The sequence below is a fragment of the Diabrotica undecimpunctata genome, chromosome 5, assembly GCF_040954645.1.
Source record: "Diabrotica undecimpunctata isolate CICGRU chromosome 5, icDiaUnde3, whole genome shotgun sequence".
In the NCBI taxonomy this organism is placed as follows: Eukaryota; Metazoa; Arthropoda; class Insecta; order Coleoptera; family Chrysomelidae; genus Diabrotica; species Diabrotica undecimpunctata.
In genome coordinates this window covers 15,176,183-15,196,766 of record NC_092807.1, presented here as the reverse complement: position 1 = coordinate 15,196,766, position 20,584 = coordinate 15,176,183, and the positions used below count along the sequence as shown (strand labels likewise).

The window sequence follows — 20,584 nt, the reverse complement described above, 5'->3', positions numbered from 1 at the left end:
GTTTTGTTTAGTTTAGTGAAATATTTATTTAAAAGGTTGTTGCCTTTGTGAGCCACTGTTATATTGTGTTTGGTTAAAAGATTCATTAGTTGTTCAGATAAACCTTTTATATATGAAGGAGTTGTATACGTAGTCTTCATAATGTTGCGCTATTGTTGTTATTTGCATTGTTGTAAAATTTATTTAGTCTCGATTTGAAAATAGTTTCAATTAGGTATTCAGGATATGCATTATGTAGAAGGGCATTTTTTGCTTTTTTTATTGCAGTTGGTTTGTATTCTGGATCTGTGATTTTTATAGATCCATCAGCAAGACTTTAATTACAGACTTCTTATGGGAGAATTGATGTTGAGATGTAGTGAAGACCATGTTTCTTTTGTAAACCACGATCTCTAATAATTATACCAGTCATTACTTTTAATGTTACATTGAGTAACTTAATTGCTCGCTTGTTTTTGCATGTTCTATGGTCTCCTTGTTTTGGGAGTATCACTATAATTCCCTTCTTTCATTCTTCAGGCATTATTTCTTTGCTCCATATATTCTGTATTAAATCATAAATCTATCTGTATAGTGCCTCCTCACCGTATTTTATAAACTCTGCACATATTTCGTCTTTTCCCACTGTTTTCCCTTTTTTAAATTTGCACATTTTCTCTTTTACTTCTGTATAGTTCAATTCTTCTTCTTCATCTTGCTCTGTGTTCGTTATTGTTTCTCTTTCTTTTTTCTATCTTTCTTCAAAATACCTTTGGCATTTTTCTGTTTTTATAGACTATATATCACAAAATTTACTTAACGATCCTAAAATTGTATAGTTTTATTAATAAGAAAATGTAATGAATATTTGTTTTAAATACTATAAAATACCAATGGTGTTTATTAATTATTTATGTAAAAAATTTTATTTTTTATGTTACCAATTATTAAAAAGAATTCGAAAACTCCGTTGTTCGGGATGCATTTAAATACCTTAAAAAATTGAATTTATATTACAGATATACTCGTAAAATGGCTATTAAAACGTTCAATAGAACATTATAAAAATAAATGGTTTTCCGATCAGATAAAATGAGAAATTTCCCTTACAGTATTTTAACTATATCGGATTTTAAATAAAAAACAGAAAATTCTTGTTGCAATAAAATGTTTCTAATTTAAATATAATATCGACGGATTAAAAGCTAGTACACAATTAATCGACATATTTGGTTTGATTACATACAAATCAAGATTCTCTGTATAATGATAAATATGAACGATGAAATGAATGATGAAATAATGGATGGTTGAACAGTAGAAAAGTGAGGCGAATTTCAAATCAGTGCACAGTGCGCAATATAACAATGCACAATGATAGAACTTAAAAATAACCTTAGAAAATGTAGTTTATTAAACATAAATATTAAAGATACAAACAAATATACGGAAAAGATAAGAAACTAAGTTAAAAACATATGAAAACAAATCTAAGCATCGAAGAAGTCACAAATATGTACACATAGAATGGGTCCATTCAAAACATATCGAACACTTGTACCATACCTCGTCTTATTTGCTACCGTCACTACATAATACACATAAGTCATTTTCATCTCACACGAGATCGTCAAACTCATCTTATCACACAAAAATCTTTCTTTTTGTACCTTTTTTCAATTTCGTGGTTTTCTCTCTGCTCCTTTGTCCATTCTGACGCTTGTCTAAACAATATTACCTTTCTTTTCTTTTTTCAATTTCCATCTCTGTTTCATCAAGTTTTTCTCTGTTAGGCTTTTTGTTGATATCTGATATTTTTGTTTTTTCCGGCAAGTCTTTTTTGTTTGGGACGGTTTTGGAAGCGGACTTCCAAAATACTACTGCTGGATGTACTTGGAACTGCAGCAATATTGTCTTCTGTAGTAGAGACATAAGTTTTGTTGTCACTGGAAGAGGTGGACGGAAGTGATTCATCATCAACTACAACAGGTAAATGATAAATTGCGGCTAAAAAGTCATTATCCGTGAATTTATCTTTTTGGAATGACCAGTTGCCAGCTGCTTGAAAGCCTGATTGTGCTTTGCCAATTTTGGGATCATCATTCAATCTTCGCTTATCCACTGCTGGACATAGATCTCCCTCATAATTTTCCATCTATTTCGATCTTGTGCCTCTTGCATCCAATTCCTATGACAACGTCTTAGATCGTCAGTCCAACGTATTAATGGACGACCTCTGCTTCGGTAGGCATCATCTCTTGGTCTCCATTCCAGTATCCGCTTTGTCCATCTATTATCTGTTGTCCATCTATTATCTATCTAATTTTGGGATACGACAAACCTATATCTCTATGGACAAAAATTCTACCCCTGTCAAAATCGCTAACATTTTGGTAATTTTGGTGTCTTCGAGGCATTTTCTTACACTAAATACAATAAGTCTAAGAAATAGTAACTAAATTTCTGTATAATCGGTCTCTTCACAAAAAAAAAGACAAAACTTTATTTTTACAAAAAGCATAAACGACAAAACACTGTTATTGTTATCATAGCATGCTTTAAATATATTCATTTAGTTGTCAAAAAATTAAGTTTAAAAAATAATTCCTCTTTGGTGTAACACTTCCAATGTCACTGATCATATTTTATCATTTATTACGCTTAGAGTTAAGCCTTATCGGATTTAACACATTTCGTTACACCCTTTACAATTTTAATAAAACTAAAACAAACACAAGTCTCTTAATACTTGTACTTATTATGTTAAAACTAGTTTAGTCGTATTTTATGATGCCCATTTTTCTTCCTGCCACAATTAGAGCTGCACTTACTGAAAAGTTGACGCCGTTCATTCATCATATGAGTTATTGTTGTATGCTTGTTTTAAATAGTTCTACATTTATGATCGCTCCAGCGAAATTGCTGTACTTCAACTAATTCCGTTGAATTGTTGTGTCTTGCTTATCCGAGAACTCAAGTTTATAATATAATGAAATACTACACGAATATACTTGTGTAAATTTTACTTGTTAGTTTTGTATGTATATTATGATGTATTTTTTTTATTCTACTCTTAACTTTAAACTTTCATAAAGGTCCTGTTTATCACTCTTTTCATTCAAAGATGATCTCAAATATGTTTCTTTCAACTTTTTCAATATTTTTACCATTCATTTCAGGCTAAAATTATCCCTCAACTTGCATTGTGGGGTCAGGTGGACCCATAGTACTTTTTAAATCTATGTAAAACTTGCAAATTTATCATTTATGCCTGGCCGCGCCATCTACTTTACGTTGGTTCACTCGTAAGACACTCCGATATATGTCAACTATGATTCAGTATTGCTCTGAATAGCCACCGACAAAGGTCATTTGTGGTCTGTGTGGTACCGAGACAGTAATAGTATTTTATTTCTGAAACGGCAGGTTCTTTCAAAATAGTGTATTTCGGAGAGTCCAATTTTGATTAAAGCGTAAGGCAGTGGTATGATGCATTAGAAAGCGAGTTTAGTGATTTTGAGGACTACAGCCACAAAGATTTTCCTCCAAAGAGTGACCACAACTCTGATTCTGAGATAGAAGATCAGGGGGATAATGCTGAAATTCAAGAAAGTCAGGCTATAGGTGAGAAAGAAGAGGGTTCAGAAACAGCAAATAGAAAGTTTTATTTTGGTAAAAATTGATACGAGTGGTCTGCTCTTCCGATCAATTAAGATTTAAACATTATAACAAAAAACAATCCGGTAAAAGTTCTTCCGGGGTTTAAAGGACCTACAAAATGTGGTGATGTCTCTGATCCCTTAAAAATATGGAGTCTTCTTTTCACAGAGGATATGGAAAACGAAATAATTCTACGGATAAGTGATAAATTTCAAGATAAATTTAGCAATTCTGATGTCTCTGATTCTGAACAGAACTAAGAGAACTAACAAAGGAAGAATTTGTAGCGTGGGTCGCTATCTTGTATTACTCCTAAGTCAAATGTTAGTATTGTATGCAAGACTTGCAAGATATATTTGCAACAAACGTAACGGGACGAGACATGTTCAGATCTATTATGTTTTTGAAAAGAGTATATAACACATATACTCGCATGTCGCAAGGTTTATTGACTGAATAGTTAGTGTAAATATTTTATTGCTTTTGTTTTAGGTTTCATTATGCAGATGATCGAGAAGAACGTAAAACTAATGATCGAACTGAAGTAGTCTCTTGGTTATTTGAGCGTTTTGTAAAAAATTGCCAAGACTGTTATTCTATGGGAGAATTGTGTTGTATCGACGAAATGCTGGTAAAATTTCGCGGTAGATGTACGTATATACATATCTAATAAACCTCGGAAATATAAACTAAAAATTATGGCTGATATTTACTGTGGTAAGAATAGTGATGGTTCTTCTCTTTAATAAATATGGAGAGATGTTTTATGAAACCAACATAAGCGGTATTGAGACTGTGTCATCCAATAGCTAATTCACACCGAAATATCACAGCAGAATTGGTTTTCATCCATAGAAGTCATGGATACATTAAAAAAGCGAAAACTGACCTATGTTAGCACGCTCAAGCGAAACAATAAGGAAATACCTATGCAGTTATTTCCAAGTCGGAGCAGAGCTGAAGGATCTTCCATTTGTGGTTTCACAATTGACTACACTACAATTTCCTACCTTCAAAAAAAAAGGAATGGCAGTCGTGTTAATATCATCAGTGCGCCACACCGAATGTGAGGACATAGAATCTGGTAAACCAGAAATCATTTGCTTCTATATTAAAACAAAAGGCGGTGTGGATGCACTAGATTAAAAATGTACCACATGTCATATTCTACTAACCGGCGAACTAGGCGATGGCCAATGACTATTTTTTTTAACAATATTGAATATTACAGGAGTCAAGCACACATTTTACATGGATGTTATAAAAACAACCAAATCATAGAGAGAAAAACCTTTTACAAAATTCTTGCAAGACAACTTGCAGAAGACATTTTAGCAAAAAGTTGCCAACTTATGGCAATTGTAAAAAGTATAGGTAATTATGAAATAATGAAAATGTAAGATAGTTATTACTATAAACTAATTTGTTCTGATTGGCATAAGTACGACCAGTTATTAAATACATAAATGGTTTACTTTTAATGTTTAAATAACGAAAATCATTTTGTCTAATCGTTCTAGTTTTTCTAAATTTAATTGTAGGGCTTGGAGCATTTAATTATGCTTTAAGGGGTAATTAAATGACACAATAAATAAAATTATAATTTTGCTGCAAATATAATAGTAAACCATATCAGACTCCATATAAAGCTCCTTGTACGGCTTAATCCAATTAAGATCACAGTTAGTTTTAGGCATTTTTTACGAATTTTAAAATAATTATATAAGTAGGAAATATGAACGCAACTAATATTTGTCCATCTATTATCTAATGTTTCTAAAGTGCCGAGAGTTATCTATACCTTCTAAAATTTCCAACAACAGATGTGTATTTTCCAATTGCATAAAGTCATTTAAGGGATTATTTTGTTATTGTTACAGTGTGAATACAAAGAAGATTTAATATAGTAGAAGCCACAATTAGAATGTAGTGCAGGTAAGATAGGCAATGTATTTCTTACGGGAGAACGGTCGACTACGTTGCCAGTTTGCCCCGAGCGGTGCATCAGGACCGGATTTAAGAATCATAGCACTGGAATATACGCGCAAATAACAATTGCCTTCGGTTGTATAAATAGCCCAGTCTGGTTAAAAAAAAGGTGGAAAAATGTTTCGCAGATATCTGAAGCTTTTAAGACATAGGTGGGGGATACGAGATGATGAATAGATGAAAAGATACTCCTAGTTTTACCTTGCGTTTTTTTTAAGCAATAATTTATGGTCACAATTTGATTTTTTGTCTATAAATTTTTTCCCATATATTTTAAATAAACAATATTTATGTCATTTTTTTATGTCAAAAATATCTTTATTTTCCCGTTTTTTTAATTAAAATTGATAAATAAGTTACAGAGATATTTGCAAAAAAGCAGTTTTTTTGCACTAATTTATTAATTTTATTAATTTTTTTTATTAACAAAATAAAATGGTATTAATACATTTAAACATCAAGGAATTACCATCTTTTAGATTTGTGCGAAATTTCCCTCAGATCAGTCAAATATTTTATTTAATTTGTTTATTCCTGAGACTAATTATTTAAACTATTGAGCTTGCCCTATGCATGATGCTAGACACATTCAGCAAATTTCATAGGATTCTTTAAGACTTAGACTATCTCAGAAGTTAAATGCATATTGAATTTTCATCGAAATTACTTACAAAATAAATGTTTGAAAAAGGGGTATGTTTTTTACTTATAAACAATTGTAATAACTTCTATATTTTTCAAGCTACAGACTTGTACGTACAACCATTGGATAGCTGGTAAAAAAGCTCACATTAAAAAATAAAAAACCTTCTATGACCAATAGGAACAAAGTTAGTGACTATTTTTAAAAAAATCATATCTCCATTGTTTATAAACATTAAGAAGTAAAATTTGCACAAATTTTGAATGAAAATCTAAACTTTATATTGAAACTTATAGCTATAAAATTTATCTAATTTTTTGAAACGACGGTACTTTCGAAAGATCGACATAGGAAAGTGGAGAGGATATCCGTTTCAGCTCCGTTTTTTTTTTTCGGCATCGGAACTTCAAATTGCAACACGTAGGAAAAATTTACATTATCTCGGCTTCCTTTGCAGCTGCAAGCCTCTTTTTTTTATTCTGGGGTAGCTCGTCGAAATATGAATAACTACATAGTTTTCACTGGCCGGAAAATATGGGAAAACTCGGAAAAATTGAGTCCATTTTAAATTCACCCTAAATACTTACTTTTTTTTAAATTGGCTCGAATAGTCTGTCGCAGTATTAATAATGATGATATAATTTTCACCCCCCATAAATCTCGGAAAATCCCCGAAAATCAACATATGTTTTTTCATTTTATATCAATGATGTAATAATGCTTATATATTTTATAAATTAAATTTCAGGTAATTTTTACACATTATATTATTATATTCCTTATATTAATTATAATTGTTTGTATTTTTATAATTAACAATATTGATTTTTATTCTATTTTTCTTACAAATATGATATACAATATTAATCTAATCTGCCTTACTGCTTTGATAAAATAAGTCGATTTTTTCATCACTTGCCTTATTAAATTTTGCAATGTTTATTGAACTTTACTTTTTTTATTTTCTTTACATACATTGGTTTAAAAGTTAAAATTTGGATCATTTATTCGACTTCACTGTCAGGTCTGAACCTTTTTGTTGCAGGTTGTTTGTCTTCACTTATTAAGTTAGTCTTTCCATACATTAACATATTAATGGGCGATCTTAATGCCAAGGTGGGTCAAGGTAAGGTAGGAGAACAAGTAGGAAAATATGGGATCGGAAACAGAAATGACAGGCGAGATCGATTGATTCAATTATGCCAAAGTGAAGACTTCGTAATAACAAATACCTTTTTTCAAATTACCTCCTCGACGGTTATATACATGGACATCTCCACAACATACCAAAGAAAAAATAGTGAGAAAACAAATAGACTACATTATGATAGCAAGGAGGTATCATAATGCTGTTAAATGTACTAAGACGTACCCAGGAGCTGATATAGGCTTAGATCATAACCCGGTAATTACTGTGATAGAGGCGAGACCAAAAAAGATTAGAAGACCACACAGAAAGGCACTAGATTTAAATAAACTTAGAAACAAAAATATACGACAAGAAACAGGAGAAGAAATAAATGAAAACCTCCGTTCAGTGCAGCAACAAATTAACGATACAAACAACGTTAACCAAAAATTAAAGTACATAAATACAGCTATACAAACAGCAGGAAAGAAATATCTTACAAAAACAACAACAAAGAATAAGGGGTGGATGACACAAGATATACTAGACTTGATGGAACAAAGAAGAAAGATGAAGAATTACCCAGACAAATACAAAGAAATAAATAAACACATAAAAAAGAGAATAAAAGAAGCCAAAGAGGAGTGGATTAAAGAACAATGCGAAGAAATGGAAACCTATGAGAAAAAATACGATGCGTTCAATATGCACAAAAAAGTAAAAGAGATAACAGGAAGCATAAAGAAATGCCAAATAGGTAAACTTAAAGACAAAGATGGAAATCTTATTGTAGATCTAGAGCATAAAATAAAAAGATGAACAGAATACCTGAATGAATTATTTGAAGACGATAGAAACAACTTAACTCAGATAATCAATGCAACTGGGCCAGACATATTGAAAGAAGAAGTAGAATACGCAATAATAAACGGTAAAAATGGAGAAGCAAATGGACCTGATGAAATTCCTACAGAACTGTTGAAGCTTTCTAATGATAAATCCGTAACCATAATATTAAATTTTGCAGCGATGAGCTAAAACAGTTTCCCCTCCACTTTCCTATGTCGATCTTTCGAAAGTAACTTCGTTTCGAAAGGTTTTAAGTTTCGAAAAATTGGATGAATTTTATAGCTATAAAATTCAATATAAAGTTTAGATTTTCGTTCAAAATTTGTGCAAATTTTACTTCTTAATGTTTATAAACAATGGAGATATAATTAACAAAAAAATTGTCGCTAACTTCGTTCCTATTGTTCATAGAAGGTTTATTTTTTTGTTAAATGTGAGTTTTTTACCAGCTATCTAATGGTTGTACGTACAAGTCTGTAGCTTGAAAAATATAGAAGTTATTACAATTGTTTATAAGTAAAAAACATACCCCTTTTTCAAACGTTTATTTTGTAAATAATTTCGATGAAAACTCAATATTCATTTAACTTCTGAGATAGTATAAGTCTTAAAGAATCCTATGAAATTTGTTAAATGTGTCTAGCATCATTCATAGGGCAAGTTCAATGGTTTAAATAATTGGTCCCAGGGATTGGGACCAATTATTTAAATTGAATAACTTTTAAACTATTTGACCGATCGGGAGGAAATTTCGCACAAATTTAAAGAACGCTAATTCCTCAATGTTGACATGTAATAATAACATTTTCTTTTGTTAATAAAAAAATTAATTAAATTTATAAATTAGTGCAAAAAAAACGCTTTTTTGCAAATATCTCCGTAAATTATTTATCAATTTTAATTGAAAAAACGGGAAAATAAAGATATTCTTGATATAAAAAAATGGTATAAATATTGTTTATTTAAATTACAAGAGAAAAAACTTATAGATAAAAAATCAAATTCTGACCATAAATTATTGTTTAAAAAAAACGCAAGGTAAAAATAGGAGTATCTTTTTATCTATTCGTCATCTAGTAACCCCCACCTATGTCTTAAAAGCTTCAGATATCTGCGAAACATTTTGCCGTGAAATTGATGATTTTTGTATAACCATCTGGGCTAAAAAGACTGTCATTCAAGACTAACTAAAAAGCATGATTCAATCATCGATATATAAATAAGTTATATTGTCGAACTAAACAATAACACGGAGGAAAATAATATAAAAAAAATAAAATATATTAAAAACTCATTGTCGATATCTTATCTATATTTATCAATTTTTAATAGCTTTCATTGTAAACACATTCTTTGGGAAATAAAAATCATTATAAAGTCATTAGATCAAGCGAATCAGTTTTAATCTCCATTGTCCACGCAAAGCAAATATGTCTCTTTTTCAATTTGGGTATTGGCCATTAGACCAAAAACTTGTTGGCTGTTCTGCGAAAATGAAATAAAGCTTAGTTTTATTTCATTTTCGCAGAACAGGATATGAGTCTTAGTGTGCAAGTAAAACGTGTGGTGTGAACTTAAAAAATGGTATGACATCCGCGAAAAGGCCTAGCAAGGCGAACTAAAACCGGTACAAAAAAAGAATAAAAACAGTTTTCAGTCCAATTCACTTAAGAATACTTAGGATGATTAAGTGAAATCTTGAATAAGGAAAATTGTCTATGATTTTATTTTTGGAAAACATACCATCAACTCTCGACAACATAATGAACAGAGGGAAGGATAATAAGGAACTACCAGCTTAAAAAAAAACACATTTCGTAGGATAAAAAATGACATGGGTTTTGAATATGGTAAAAGAGGTAGAGAATCGACAATGATGAAAAGAAAAGATCTTGGACACACAAGTACCTCAGACAAATAAAATCATTGAGGAAGAAGGATAATGTAAACCTTGTTTATAACGATTAGTCTTGGACCAACGTTGGTGGTTCAGTCAAAAAGGAATAGAGGGACACAAAGACCAAGAAGCCACGAGAGGCGTTCAAACAAGGGCTCTCTACTGGACTGAAAGCCCTATCTAAAGCCTGTTCTTCTTTTTGACTGGAAAACGGACGAAATAGGCAGAGATCTATATGAATAATGATTTGGAAAGATGTTTAGATATGACTAATCAAATATAAAGGCAAAGTTAAAAACTCTCGATTATTTTCAGTTTATTTGATAGCGAATTAAAATTAATTTATTGTACAAACTTACCTGTTGCTTTAGCTGTTGTTTCTTTCAAAGTTTTCAAGGTATCTGCTTCGAGCTACCTGGGAGGAGACTGATGACAATCACCTAATCCACCCTAAGCGGACTTTAATTTTGGATTTGTGTGCCTCGCCAACTTAAGTGGCGTTGACAGTACTATTTCTTAGACTAATTGTATTTAGTGTAAGAAAATGCCTCGAAGACACCAAAATTACCAATATGTTAGCGATTTTGACAGATGTAGAATTTTTGTCTATAGAGATATAGCTTTGTCGTATACCAAAATTGGCAAAGCACAATCAGGCTTTCAAGCAGCTGGCATCTGGTCATTCCAAAAAGATAAATTCACGGATGATGACTTTTTAGCCGCAACTTATCATTTACCTGTTGTAGTTGATGATGAATCACTTCCGTCCACCTCTTCCAGCGACAACCAAACTTAAGTCTCTACTACAAAACATAATATTGCTGCAGTTCCAAGTACATCCAGCAGTAGTTTTGGAAATCCGCTTCCGAAACCGTCCCAAACAAAAAAGACTTGCCCAATAAACAATATTGTTTAGACAAGCGTCAAAATGGACAAAGGAGCAAAGAGAAAACCACGAAAATGAAAAAAGGTACAAAAATAAAGATTTTTGTGTGATAAGATGAGTTTTACGATCTCGTGTGAGATGAAAACGACTTATATTATGTTGTGATGGTAGCAAATAAGACGAGGTATGGTACAAGTCTTCGATATGTTTTGAATGGGCTCATGCTATGTGTACATATTTGTGACTTCTGCGATGCTTAGATTTGTTTTCATATATCTTTAACTTGGTTTCTTATCTTTTCCGTATCGATAGCCTAATGCTGACAGATCGTAACCCACAAAAAATTGAAAATTTATATTTTTGTGTCAAAGGCAATCAACCGTGCATCCCTATATGCTGTTAAATTCTCGTAACCTAAATAAAATAGTAAGGTGGCCATTCCCACGATTTCTAACAAGTCCTAACCCGCTCGCGTTGTTTGTTTACTTCCAACTCATCTTATCCCACAGTGTAGCTTGAACGGCAAAGCGTGTTGGTAGTAATTCGTTTGACGTTTTGGGATAAAAACAAGACAAAACAGTAAAGAATGTTAGGAAGGGAATATACTGGTTATAGAAGGCTACAAAACATTGTGAAACATGATATTCTACGCCCTGAACGTAAAATGAAGCCAGCCTAGCCTGTGTCTCGAAGTTTTGCGCTACCGCGCCGACTCGCTTTTGCCAAACAATATCAGAAAACTTAAGAAAAGAAATATTTTTAAAATTTTGGGAAATGTCCTGGGAACAAAAAAGGATGTTCTTCGCTCATATGGTTACATACAAGGAGAAAAAAAGATGTTATGTAGATGGACCTTCCAGGCGAAGTGGTACTTACGAATACTTTCTGACAGTAAAAGGCGATAAATTACAAGTCTGCAAATTGATGTTTCTTAACACACTAGGAGTAGGAGAAAAGATGGTACAGAGCTGGGTAAGTGCGGCACGAAAAGATGGATTTCTAGAAAGTTGTGACATGATGCAAACAAGGATCAAAGAAAAAAGAGAGTCTACACCAAAAGCAAAACAGGACATTTTGCGAGTACAGAATTTACGAGAGTTTCTGAACAGGATGCCTAAAATAGAGAGCCACTATTGCCGCTAGTCTACTGAAAAGTTATACCTGGAACATAATTTCAAATCGAAAACTGAAGTATATAACATTTATAAAGAACAATGTAAAGACAGGAAGGTACCATTATCAAATTGTAAATTCTCTACAGAATTTGACGAAATGAATTTAGCATTGTTTAAACCACGCAAGAACCAATGTGATATATGTTCATCTTACAAGATGAAACAGGTTACAGATGAACAATACGCATCCCACATTAGAGCAAAAGGCCTAGCACGCGTCGAAAAAGACACCGATAAAACCACAGCCATCCATAAAAAAATTTACTGTTTTGTCGTTGATCTGCAGGCAGTCAAATTGTGTCCAGTGTTACAGACTAGTTCTTTGTACTATAAAACAAAGCTACAAGTACATAACTTTACAGTATATAACTTGGAAAACCATCGCAGCATGAATTTCGTTTGGAATGGGACTGAGGCAGACCTTGATTCATCTGTATTCACTACGTGTCTAATAAAACATCTAGAACAATATTTGACCGTTGTAAAAAAAATGTTATAATATTCTCGGACGGCTGTGGTTATCAGAATAGGAATGTCGTCCTTGCGAATGGTTTATCGGTTTTAGCTTCCAAGTATGAAGTCGAGATTGAGCAAAAATTTCTAGAAAGAGGCCACACTCAGATGGAGTGTGACTCTACCCACAGTCTAATTGAACGAAGACTAAAAAATCGGCAAATATTCCTACCCTCAGACTATATTTCGGTAATATCAGAAGCCAGGAAGACTCCTGCACCTTTGGAAGTATCCTATCTCACCCACACTCACACTCACACTCACCCACACCATCCTTTCTAAACTACATACAATGACTCTAAAAACTTTCGCTACAGCTTAATTCGTCCATGTAAATCAAAAGGAGATTTGAAGGTAACAGATCTTAGAGGCTTAAAATACCTACCAAATGGGGATATATTATACAAAGTGGCCCATGATCAAAAATATGAACTCCTTCCTCAGAGAAAAGACACCGTCAATCACGATTTGGTTTACGATCAACTTTATTCGAATAGATTAAAAATAAGAATTAAGAATAAGAAGATAGATAATTCCACAAAGAAATGGAGGGACCTTCAAGATCTAAAGTCTGTATTACCTGCAGATGTGCACTACTTCTATGATACGCTGCCTCACGAAGACTTAATCACCAAAGACAATAACAAAAATCAAAAAAAGAAAGCCAAGATTTAAACTTATTATTTAGTTATTTTATAATTATTCCTAAAAATGTTAACTGTAACGTTGTTTAAATGGTATTCGCTTAGTTTGCTACATTTTATTTAAAGTAAACACACATTTGTATCTGTTTTTATTTGAAATTAATAAAAATAAAAAATAAGGATTATGATTTAAAATGACGTAACCCACACTTTTATGAGAACACCTTGAGCTATAATAACTTACTACATTTTCTAAGAGTTCGATATACTCGTAAGCCGCCATGACGTTGGTTACAATATGTCGTACCTTAGTACCCTGATCAAAATTAAACAAATTTATATTTTTACAATAAACTCACTTAGTAGTCATTACATAATTATTTATTTAAGAAAACATTACACAAGCAATCTTTTATAATTATGCTATACAGTTTTTTGTGCTTCTTGTAAAATTTTCTAAAATTGGGTTACGACCTATCAGCATTAGGGTATCGGTATATTTGTTTGTACCTTTAATATTTATGTTTAATAAACTACATTTTCGAATGTTATTTTTAAGTTTTATCATTGTGCACTATTATCCGACATATGCGCATCTAATTGTGCGCGTTACACTAATTGGAAATTTCGCCTCACTGTTCTACTGTTCAACCATTCATTATCATTTCATCATTCATTGCATCGTTCATATTTGCCATTATAGAGAGGATCTAGATTTGTATGTAATCAAACCAAATATGTCAATTAATTATGTATTAGCTTTTAATCCGTCGATATTATATTTAAATTAGAAACATTTTATTGCAACACCAAAGTTATGTCCTAGCTTTCCAATGCGAAGAAATTAAAAAAAGTTACCAATCAAAATAGGATTTTGGCTCCCTCGTAAAGCTTCGGGTGTTATAAAATATGAATAAATTAAATCTTTTGCTAGTCTATTAGACTAAAATTTAATGAATAATTCAAATTAAAGAATCAATGCGGTCTAAATTCTCAGAATGACTAGCTAGACATATTAGATTGAATTATATTCCATTAGTGCACGGATTACTCGTGAAATTTCTACGGACGACGCGAGACGGAACAATTCTGCTGCATTTCAATGGCGTACCTTTCAAGAATTTAGAAGAGGCTCATAGAATGTATTTAAATTCGCCGTGCGGCTACAAAAAAATGTAGATCATGGATGTATATGTCGTAGTTTCTTACAGAATCGGCTTCTTATCTAATAAACAGACTACTTAGTTCAGTAGCCCTACTTAGACTAATGGGATTTAATGTCCCCGCCTCTTTTCTATAAAGCTAAAAAAGCCAGCTTGATAGACAATGTTCGAACGTTTTGGTCTATAAAGCTAAAATTTTTATTCTTAGCGTCATAAGAATCTTAAGAACCTATAAGAACCATATAATTAACCCACCTTTTTTCTATAAAGCTAAAAGCCATAAATTGTTTTAGTGTTTTTAGGTAATTTGGGTCTGCTGAATCTAAAAATGTCATCAGGTTTGATCCATCAGATTGTTTTCAGAAAATACTACAACAGATCACATTTCATAGGGTATTTTAATGCAACACTACCTACATACGAGTATATGTAGTGCTGTTACCCATCAAATAAACAAAATCCAAATAAAAAGTAGGATATTTATTGTACAACAATATACTTACAAAAAGCATCACACATAACTGCAAAAAAAACTTAACTTTTCATCTAACCTAACCAGCATCGCAGCACAAGTCTGTTATTCGGCGTCACATAAAAACTTCCTTTCATAGAATTTTCTTGCAAAGCTTCAAAAGGACGCTCCCTTAAAAAGACTCCAGCAGTAATTCACCATCATGTGAGTGTCTCCCCCAATATCTCTCTTCCATTGGTTTGATATCTTGGTGGAAGCGTTCCCCTTGTTGCTCACTGAGCATTTGACAGACTTTTGTAAATAGTTTGAGTAAGCTGTCTTTTGATATGACATATCCACAAACGCTTTTGCATTATTGTACTCGACAATGATTACAAATTTTCTTTTAGGATCTTTCCTATGCGTTACCTCTATCACATCGTCTCTATGTTTTGTAGACAGAAAAAGTACGTCTCCCTTGTCATGCCAATTTATAACTACAATATGTATTATTTTTGTTTTGTTTGAAAATGATCTATCCTTTCTTGAGTTTGGCTTCAACAACATCTTTGCGAAGATTTTTTCGGTTTTTTAATATTTTTATAACATGCGTGGATTTGGTTTTCAAAATTTCATGTAAACCAGTTGTCCGTAACAAGATTCCTACCCTAATCAATCATTTCAATAACTATTCTATTACTACATTATATTTTAATTGTATGGGTATATCTTTTTAACAAACAAATTTTAAACCGCTTTATTCTAAATTTGTGACGTTTTATTTTGACGTACTGTCGAAGAGATAACTTACATCTAAATGAGATCATCGTTTTATTAATGCAAACAGTTGATCCTGGAATCATACATCGATAAAAGTAGCGTTCATTTCATTGACAAAACATTGAATTTTATAAAATCTATCATTTTTAGGCTACTCGCCATTGTTTGGGGGGATGCATTTGGCAATATCACTTTTATATAATAAAATTTTGCGTCAGTAATCAGCTAATGATGGCTTTAAGTCTAGTCCCATTCATCGAAGGAGCGGTATGAATGTACGCATTTCATTGTAGTTAGTCTCTTTCTAATAATTAAAACGTGACTCTTTCGTAGTTGTTTCATTTACTATTCTAGTAAGAATTTGTTGCTCTATATACCTATTTGTTCCGAGGACACTCATATTTTTAACATCTTCAAAGACTAACAGTTCAAACGGTAGCAGTTTATTCTTACTAGCTATTTCGTTTTTTAAATTTTCTGGAATGACAAAGTTCAAAGGACGATCGAAAATTCTAAAATTTCCGGAAACAGATCCCTAGTTTAAATCTTGTAAAGAATTTTTTTCTGGCCTAACAGTATCTGCCAAAAAATCATGATGTAGCGTAAAAGAACTGTCTGATTCTTCCTCCATTACTAGAGATGACTAAACACGAGATGGTCCTGCAGAAGTATTGCGTTTTACGTTTCTTACAAAATAATATCGATATATTGTCTATTTTCACATAATGCTAACTCTATCTATTATGCGCAAATCAAGGTTTTTTTACTTTGTAAATCCGAATAATCAGAAAAATCATCACCCATATGCCATCACTTAACGGCAGCCTTTTCTGCTTCTAATTCCAACTCTTCCAACACGTGTCACTCTCTTCCTGAAAAGATAAAAGACTATTTGATCTTCAGTGTTCATCTGTGTTACTCATGGCCTGCACCAAGATATTAGTAACAATTTTACAATCGCAGGTCGCTTGCACCAATATGAGGACACAGCAATTTTTACAAAAATAACCAGAAAACAAATCTGATTTTTATCAGATTTGTGTTAGTTTTACTAAAAACAAACACAAATAGGGTAATTAAGAAAAAAAAATGTTGTTCCAGAACATCCAGTACAAAATTTACCCTGAATTTACCTGGCAGTTAAAGTGTTAAACCATTTCCAAAGGATTCGGATATTCCATACTTAAAACTTACTCTGTATACTATATAATATAAAAAATACGTAAAAAGCGATAATTTAAATTTTTTCCATTTGTATAATATGAAGCTGATAACTAGACTTCGGCAAATATGCAAATAAAAATGTAGAAAATATGCGCATAAATATGCACGTGTTTAATGCGCATAAATATGCACGTGTTTACCCGAAAATATGCAAATATTTTACAAAATATGCATACAAATAAATAAAAAAATCGTAAAATAGTAACAATTTTATTTAAAAAAAAAGTGTACATAACTAAATATTTCCTACTATTCATTAAGATTTACATTTATTTTAAGTAACTACATCATTTTTAAGTATGAATAAACTTATTTAGAATTATGGTAACAATAAATGACCAAGTGGTGTTCAAAATTTTCTAACAAAAACTTGTGGCTTCTGTCTGAGTACATATATTTATATATGGAAAAACTTCGTTCAACATCAACTGATGTAACGGGAGCATTTTTCAAACTAACCAAAACATTTGGTTCTAAATTAATTGTTTCCGAAATATTTCCAGCTAGAACACTGACTACTTCAGAAAGAATATGGTAACCTTTATTTTTTTCCATAGTAGCTTCAAATTTTTTTAAAATATCTTTTCCAATATTACCTCTAACGTTCCGACAACATGACGCAAATTCTTTTATTAATGCTGTACTTTCGAACAATGACAGTTTTGGTGATTCTAACTGAGTAATTGTTTTTTTGTAATAAAATTTGATTTTATAAATGAAAGTTCTTGTTGAAGCAAGTTACTATGAAAAGTTTGTTTAGAATCCAAAAGAGATTGGGAACTTTCATCTGTTAACGTATCAATTATGTTCTTTATTTTAACAAAATAAAGATTAGCTGCTTCTAACCATGTTCCCCATCGCGTTAAAATAGGTTGTGGTGGAAGAGGAATGTTAGGTAGCATTTCTTTATAAAGTTGAATTCTTATAGGAGATTTAAGAAATACTTTTTTGACACTGGATATCATGGTATTTACAAGAGGAAACTTTTTTCGTATTTCCTCTGCAACTCTGTTTAATCCATGCGCTACACAAGTAACATGTATTAAATCTGGGAAAAATATTTTTAAATTTTGTCCTGCTTTCACCATATAAGGAGCAGCATCCGATAAAATAAGCAGTAATTTATTAGAAGGAATAGTTGTCGGAAGAAAAAAAGTTGCTAATGTTTCTTGTATAAAACGCGAAATTGTTAAATCATTTGTTTTCTCAAGTTGCTGGCATGAAATAAGATGAGATTTTGGTAAGGTATCTTCTTTAAGAACACCAATCAATAAATGAGCAATATACTTTCCTGAGGAATCAGTGGTTTCGTCTACAGATATGTAAAAATAATTATCTGCAATTTCTTCCTTAATATTAATTAACACCGACGAGTATAGCCCGTTCACATTATTTCTTCTTAGAGACCGATCACTTGGAACATTAAGTTTGCAATATTTTTTTAGAAACGAACTAAAATTTACATTTGCTAATTTTGAAAGCGGTATGTTTGCAGACACTAATGCGCGACACAAGTCTTCATTAAAAGTTTCTTGCTCATCTAATTTTTTTGAAGTAGATTGGAAACATTTAGCCATTGAAGTTTGATGTTTTCCTCCTATTTTTCCTTTTTTTGCAATGTGTGAAGCAGTTCTCACATGTTGGTCTATCTGAAATTTCTTCTCACATGCTATCTATAAATAAAAATAAAAACCTTTATTTTAACCCAACCTTTAAAATATAAAAATATACAAGGTGTTTTTGGTTAATCAAATAACTGGTTTGGAAAAAAAAAACACTCGCTAAGTGTTTTAAATGCAGTATTAATCCACAAATTAGTTTTTGTTACTAACCATTAGTACATCATATAACTTATTTTAAAATTCAACAAAAGTTTTTTTTTGTTAATTCAATTACAATAAAAATAATTGTGTTTTAGAATAGCTGACTTCATAAAAAAAAAGTAAAGGTGAAAAATTTTTCTAAATACACACCATTGTATTGTACCATGGACAATTTTTTCTCACTAAAGGAAGCTATTTTTCATTTAAAAACAACTTACGAGTACTAAATTTCAAGTAAATACGTTTATTGGTTTTAAAGTTATTGTTGTTATTAACTAAAAGAATTTAATTTTTTTTAATTTTAACACCCTGTATCTCGAAAAGTAAATAAGTTTGACCCCTCATTAACTATATCGTTTTGTTCAATTTTTCGAGAAGTATCTACAGTCAAACGTTGTAAGTGTCATTTGGAAACACCCTGTATGTATGAAATATTAGATATTTAATAGAAAATATTAGATACTTACAATTTTGCCACAGACTGAACAGTAGATTTTTCCCATATCCATAGACAGCTCTTTATAAAGTTTAATCCAAGTTGAAGCACTGGTTGTTTTAGGCATTATAAAATCACAATCTTCCTTTTTGTTACGCACAACGAGTGTTTACGCTTTGAATATCAAAACAAAAATGATTTACAAATCTGAGCATCAAATTAGAAATGTTTAGGTACCTAATTCAATAAACTGGGAGATTTTGGAAAATCCCTAAATTAGGAACAAAACTATTAGCCGTTTACCTGCTGTTAAGTTACAATAAATTGTAGATAGATTTGGGGATTAGATCATAAAATGCAAATGAGCGAACCCTTAGCGATTATCCAATAACTGAATGCCTCAGTGACCGAGACTTTCTAAGAATGTTGAGGGCTACTTAAATTGATCTTCTTTGAAATTGTAAATGTTTTGTACCTGTAGAGATTACGTACTTAGATCATTTCTTGATTAAAATGACTACAAAATTTTATACAAGAATTGAAATAAATTGGTATGTTTAAAAATTTTCAAATACAGTATAAAAATCTGAACTTTTATGCACTTTATGCAAACTTTTATACAAATATGCCAAAATATGAAATATTTGCATAAAATATGCACAATATGCAAAATATGCAATATGCATATTTGCCGAAGTCTACTGATAACATTAAGTCAACAATCTCATAAAGAAACAAAAATACTGATGATAAAAATCTATACAAAATAAAATGGATCCATTTATAGCTGTGTTAGACTATAGTATATCGCCAAAACAGAAAGTATCGGAATTGTCGAAAATAATGTGACTTTACAGTAATTAAAAATTTGCACTATTATAGAATTTTTTGTTAAAAACTTTTGAGTTTTCTTATTTAGGATGTAAGTTCCTATCGTTAGGTTTAATGAATTAATTCTATTAATGCTAAATTTTATCTATTTATTCCATCCTGGGACGGGCGCTAGTACTAGTAGTAAATAAGAAACTGTCAAAAAACAATAGAAATTTAGTTTTGCAATTGTGACAATTCTGCGCCCATGCATAAATACCATAAATATTGAACAGTTCACTTGTAGTATCTAAGGATTTGGCAAACCTATACCTTTAAGAGAATATTCATTGGCATCTTTATGAAATTAATATTTATAAGCGGCAGGTCGGTCTGGCTAGACTTCTGGGGTAATTTATGGAAAGCTAGATAACATCGGATCCGTATATTTCAATACAGATCGTTAATGGACTTCGAATACTACTCGGACAGATGCATATTTATTATCGGCAGATTTGGAAAGTAATTTTGAT

The 20,584-nt window shown here is 31.5% G+C and overlaps 1 protein-coding gene across 1 annotated transcript; it reads right to left on the bottom strand.

The window, feature by feature from the left end:
• Positions 1 to 1,768: 1,768 nt before the first annotated feature.
• On the bottom strand, positions 1,769 to 19,414 carry LOC140442096 (uncharacterized). Its single transcript, XM_072533169.1, has 3 exons — positions 19,273 to 19,414; positions 17,764 to 18,655; positions 1,769 to 1,959 (listed from the first exon to the last, which is right to left on the bottom strand). Exons 1-3 carry the CDS (start codon positions 19,366 to 19,368, stop codon positions 1,769 to 1,771), a joined length of 1,179 nt encoding a protein of 392 aa, XP_072389270.1. The 5' UTR covers positions 19,369 to 19,414.
• Positions 19,415 to 20,584: the final 1,170 nt, after the last annotated feature.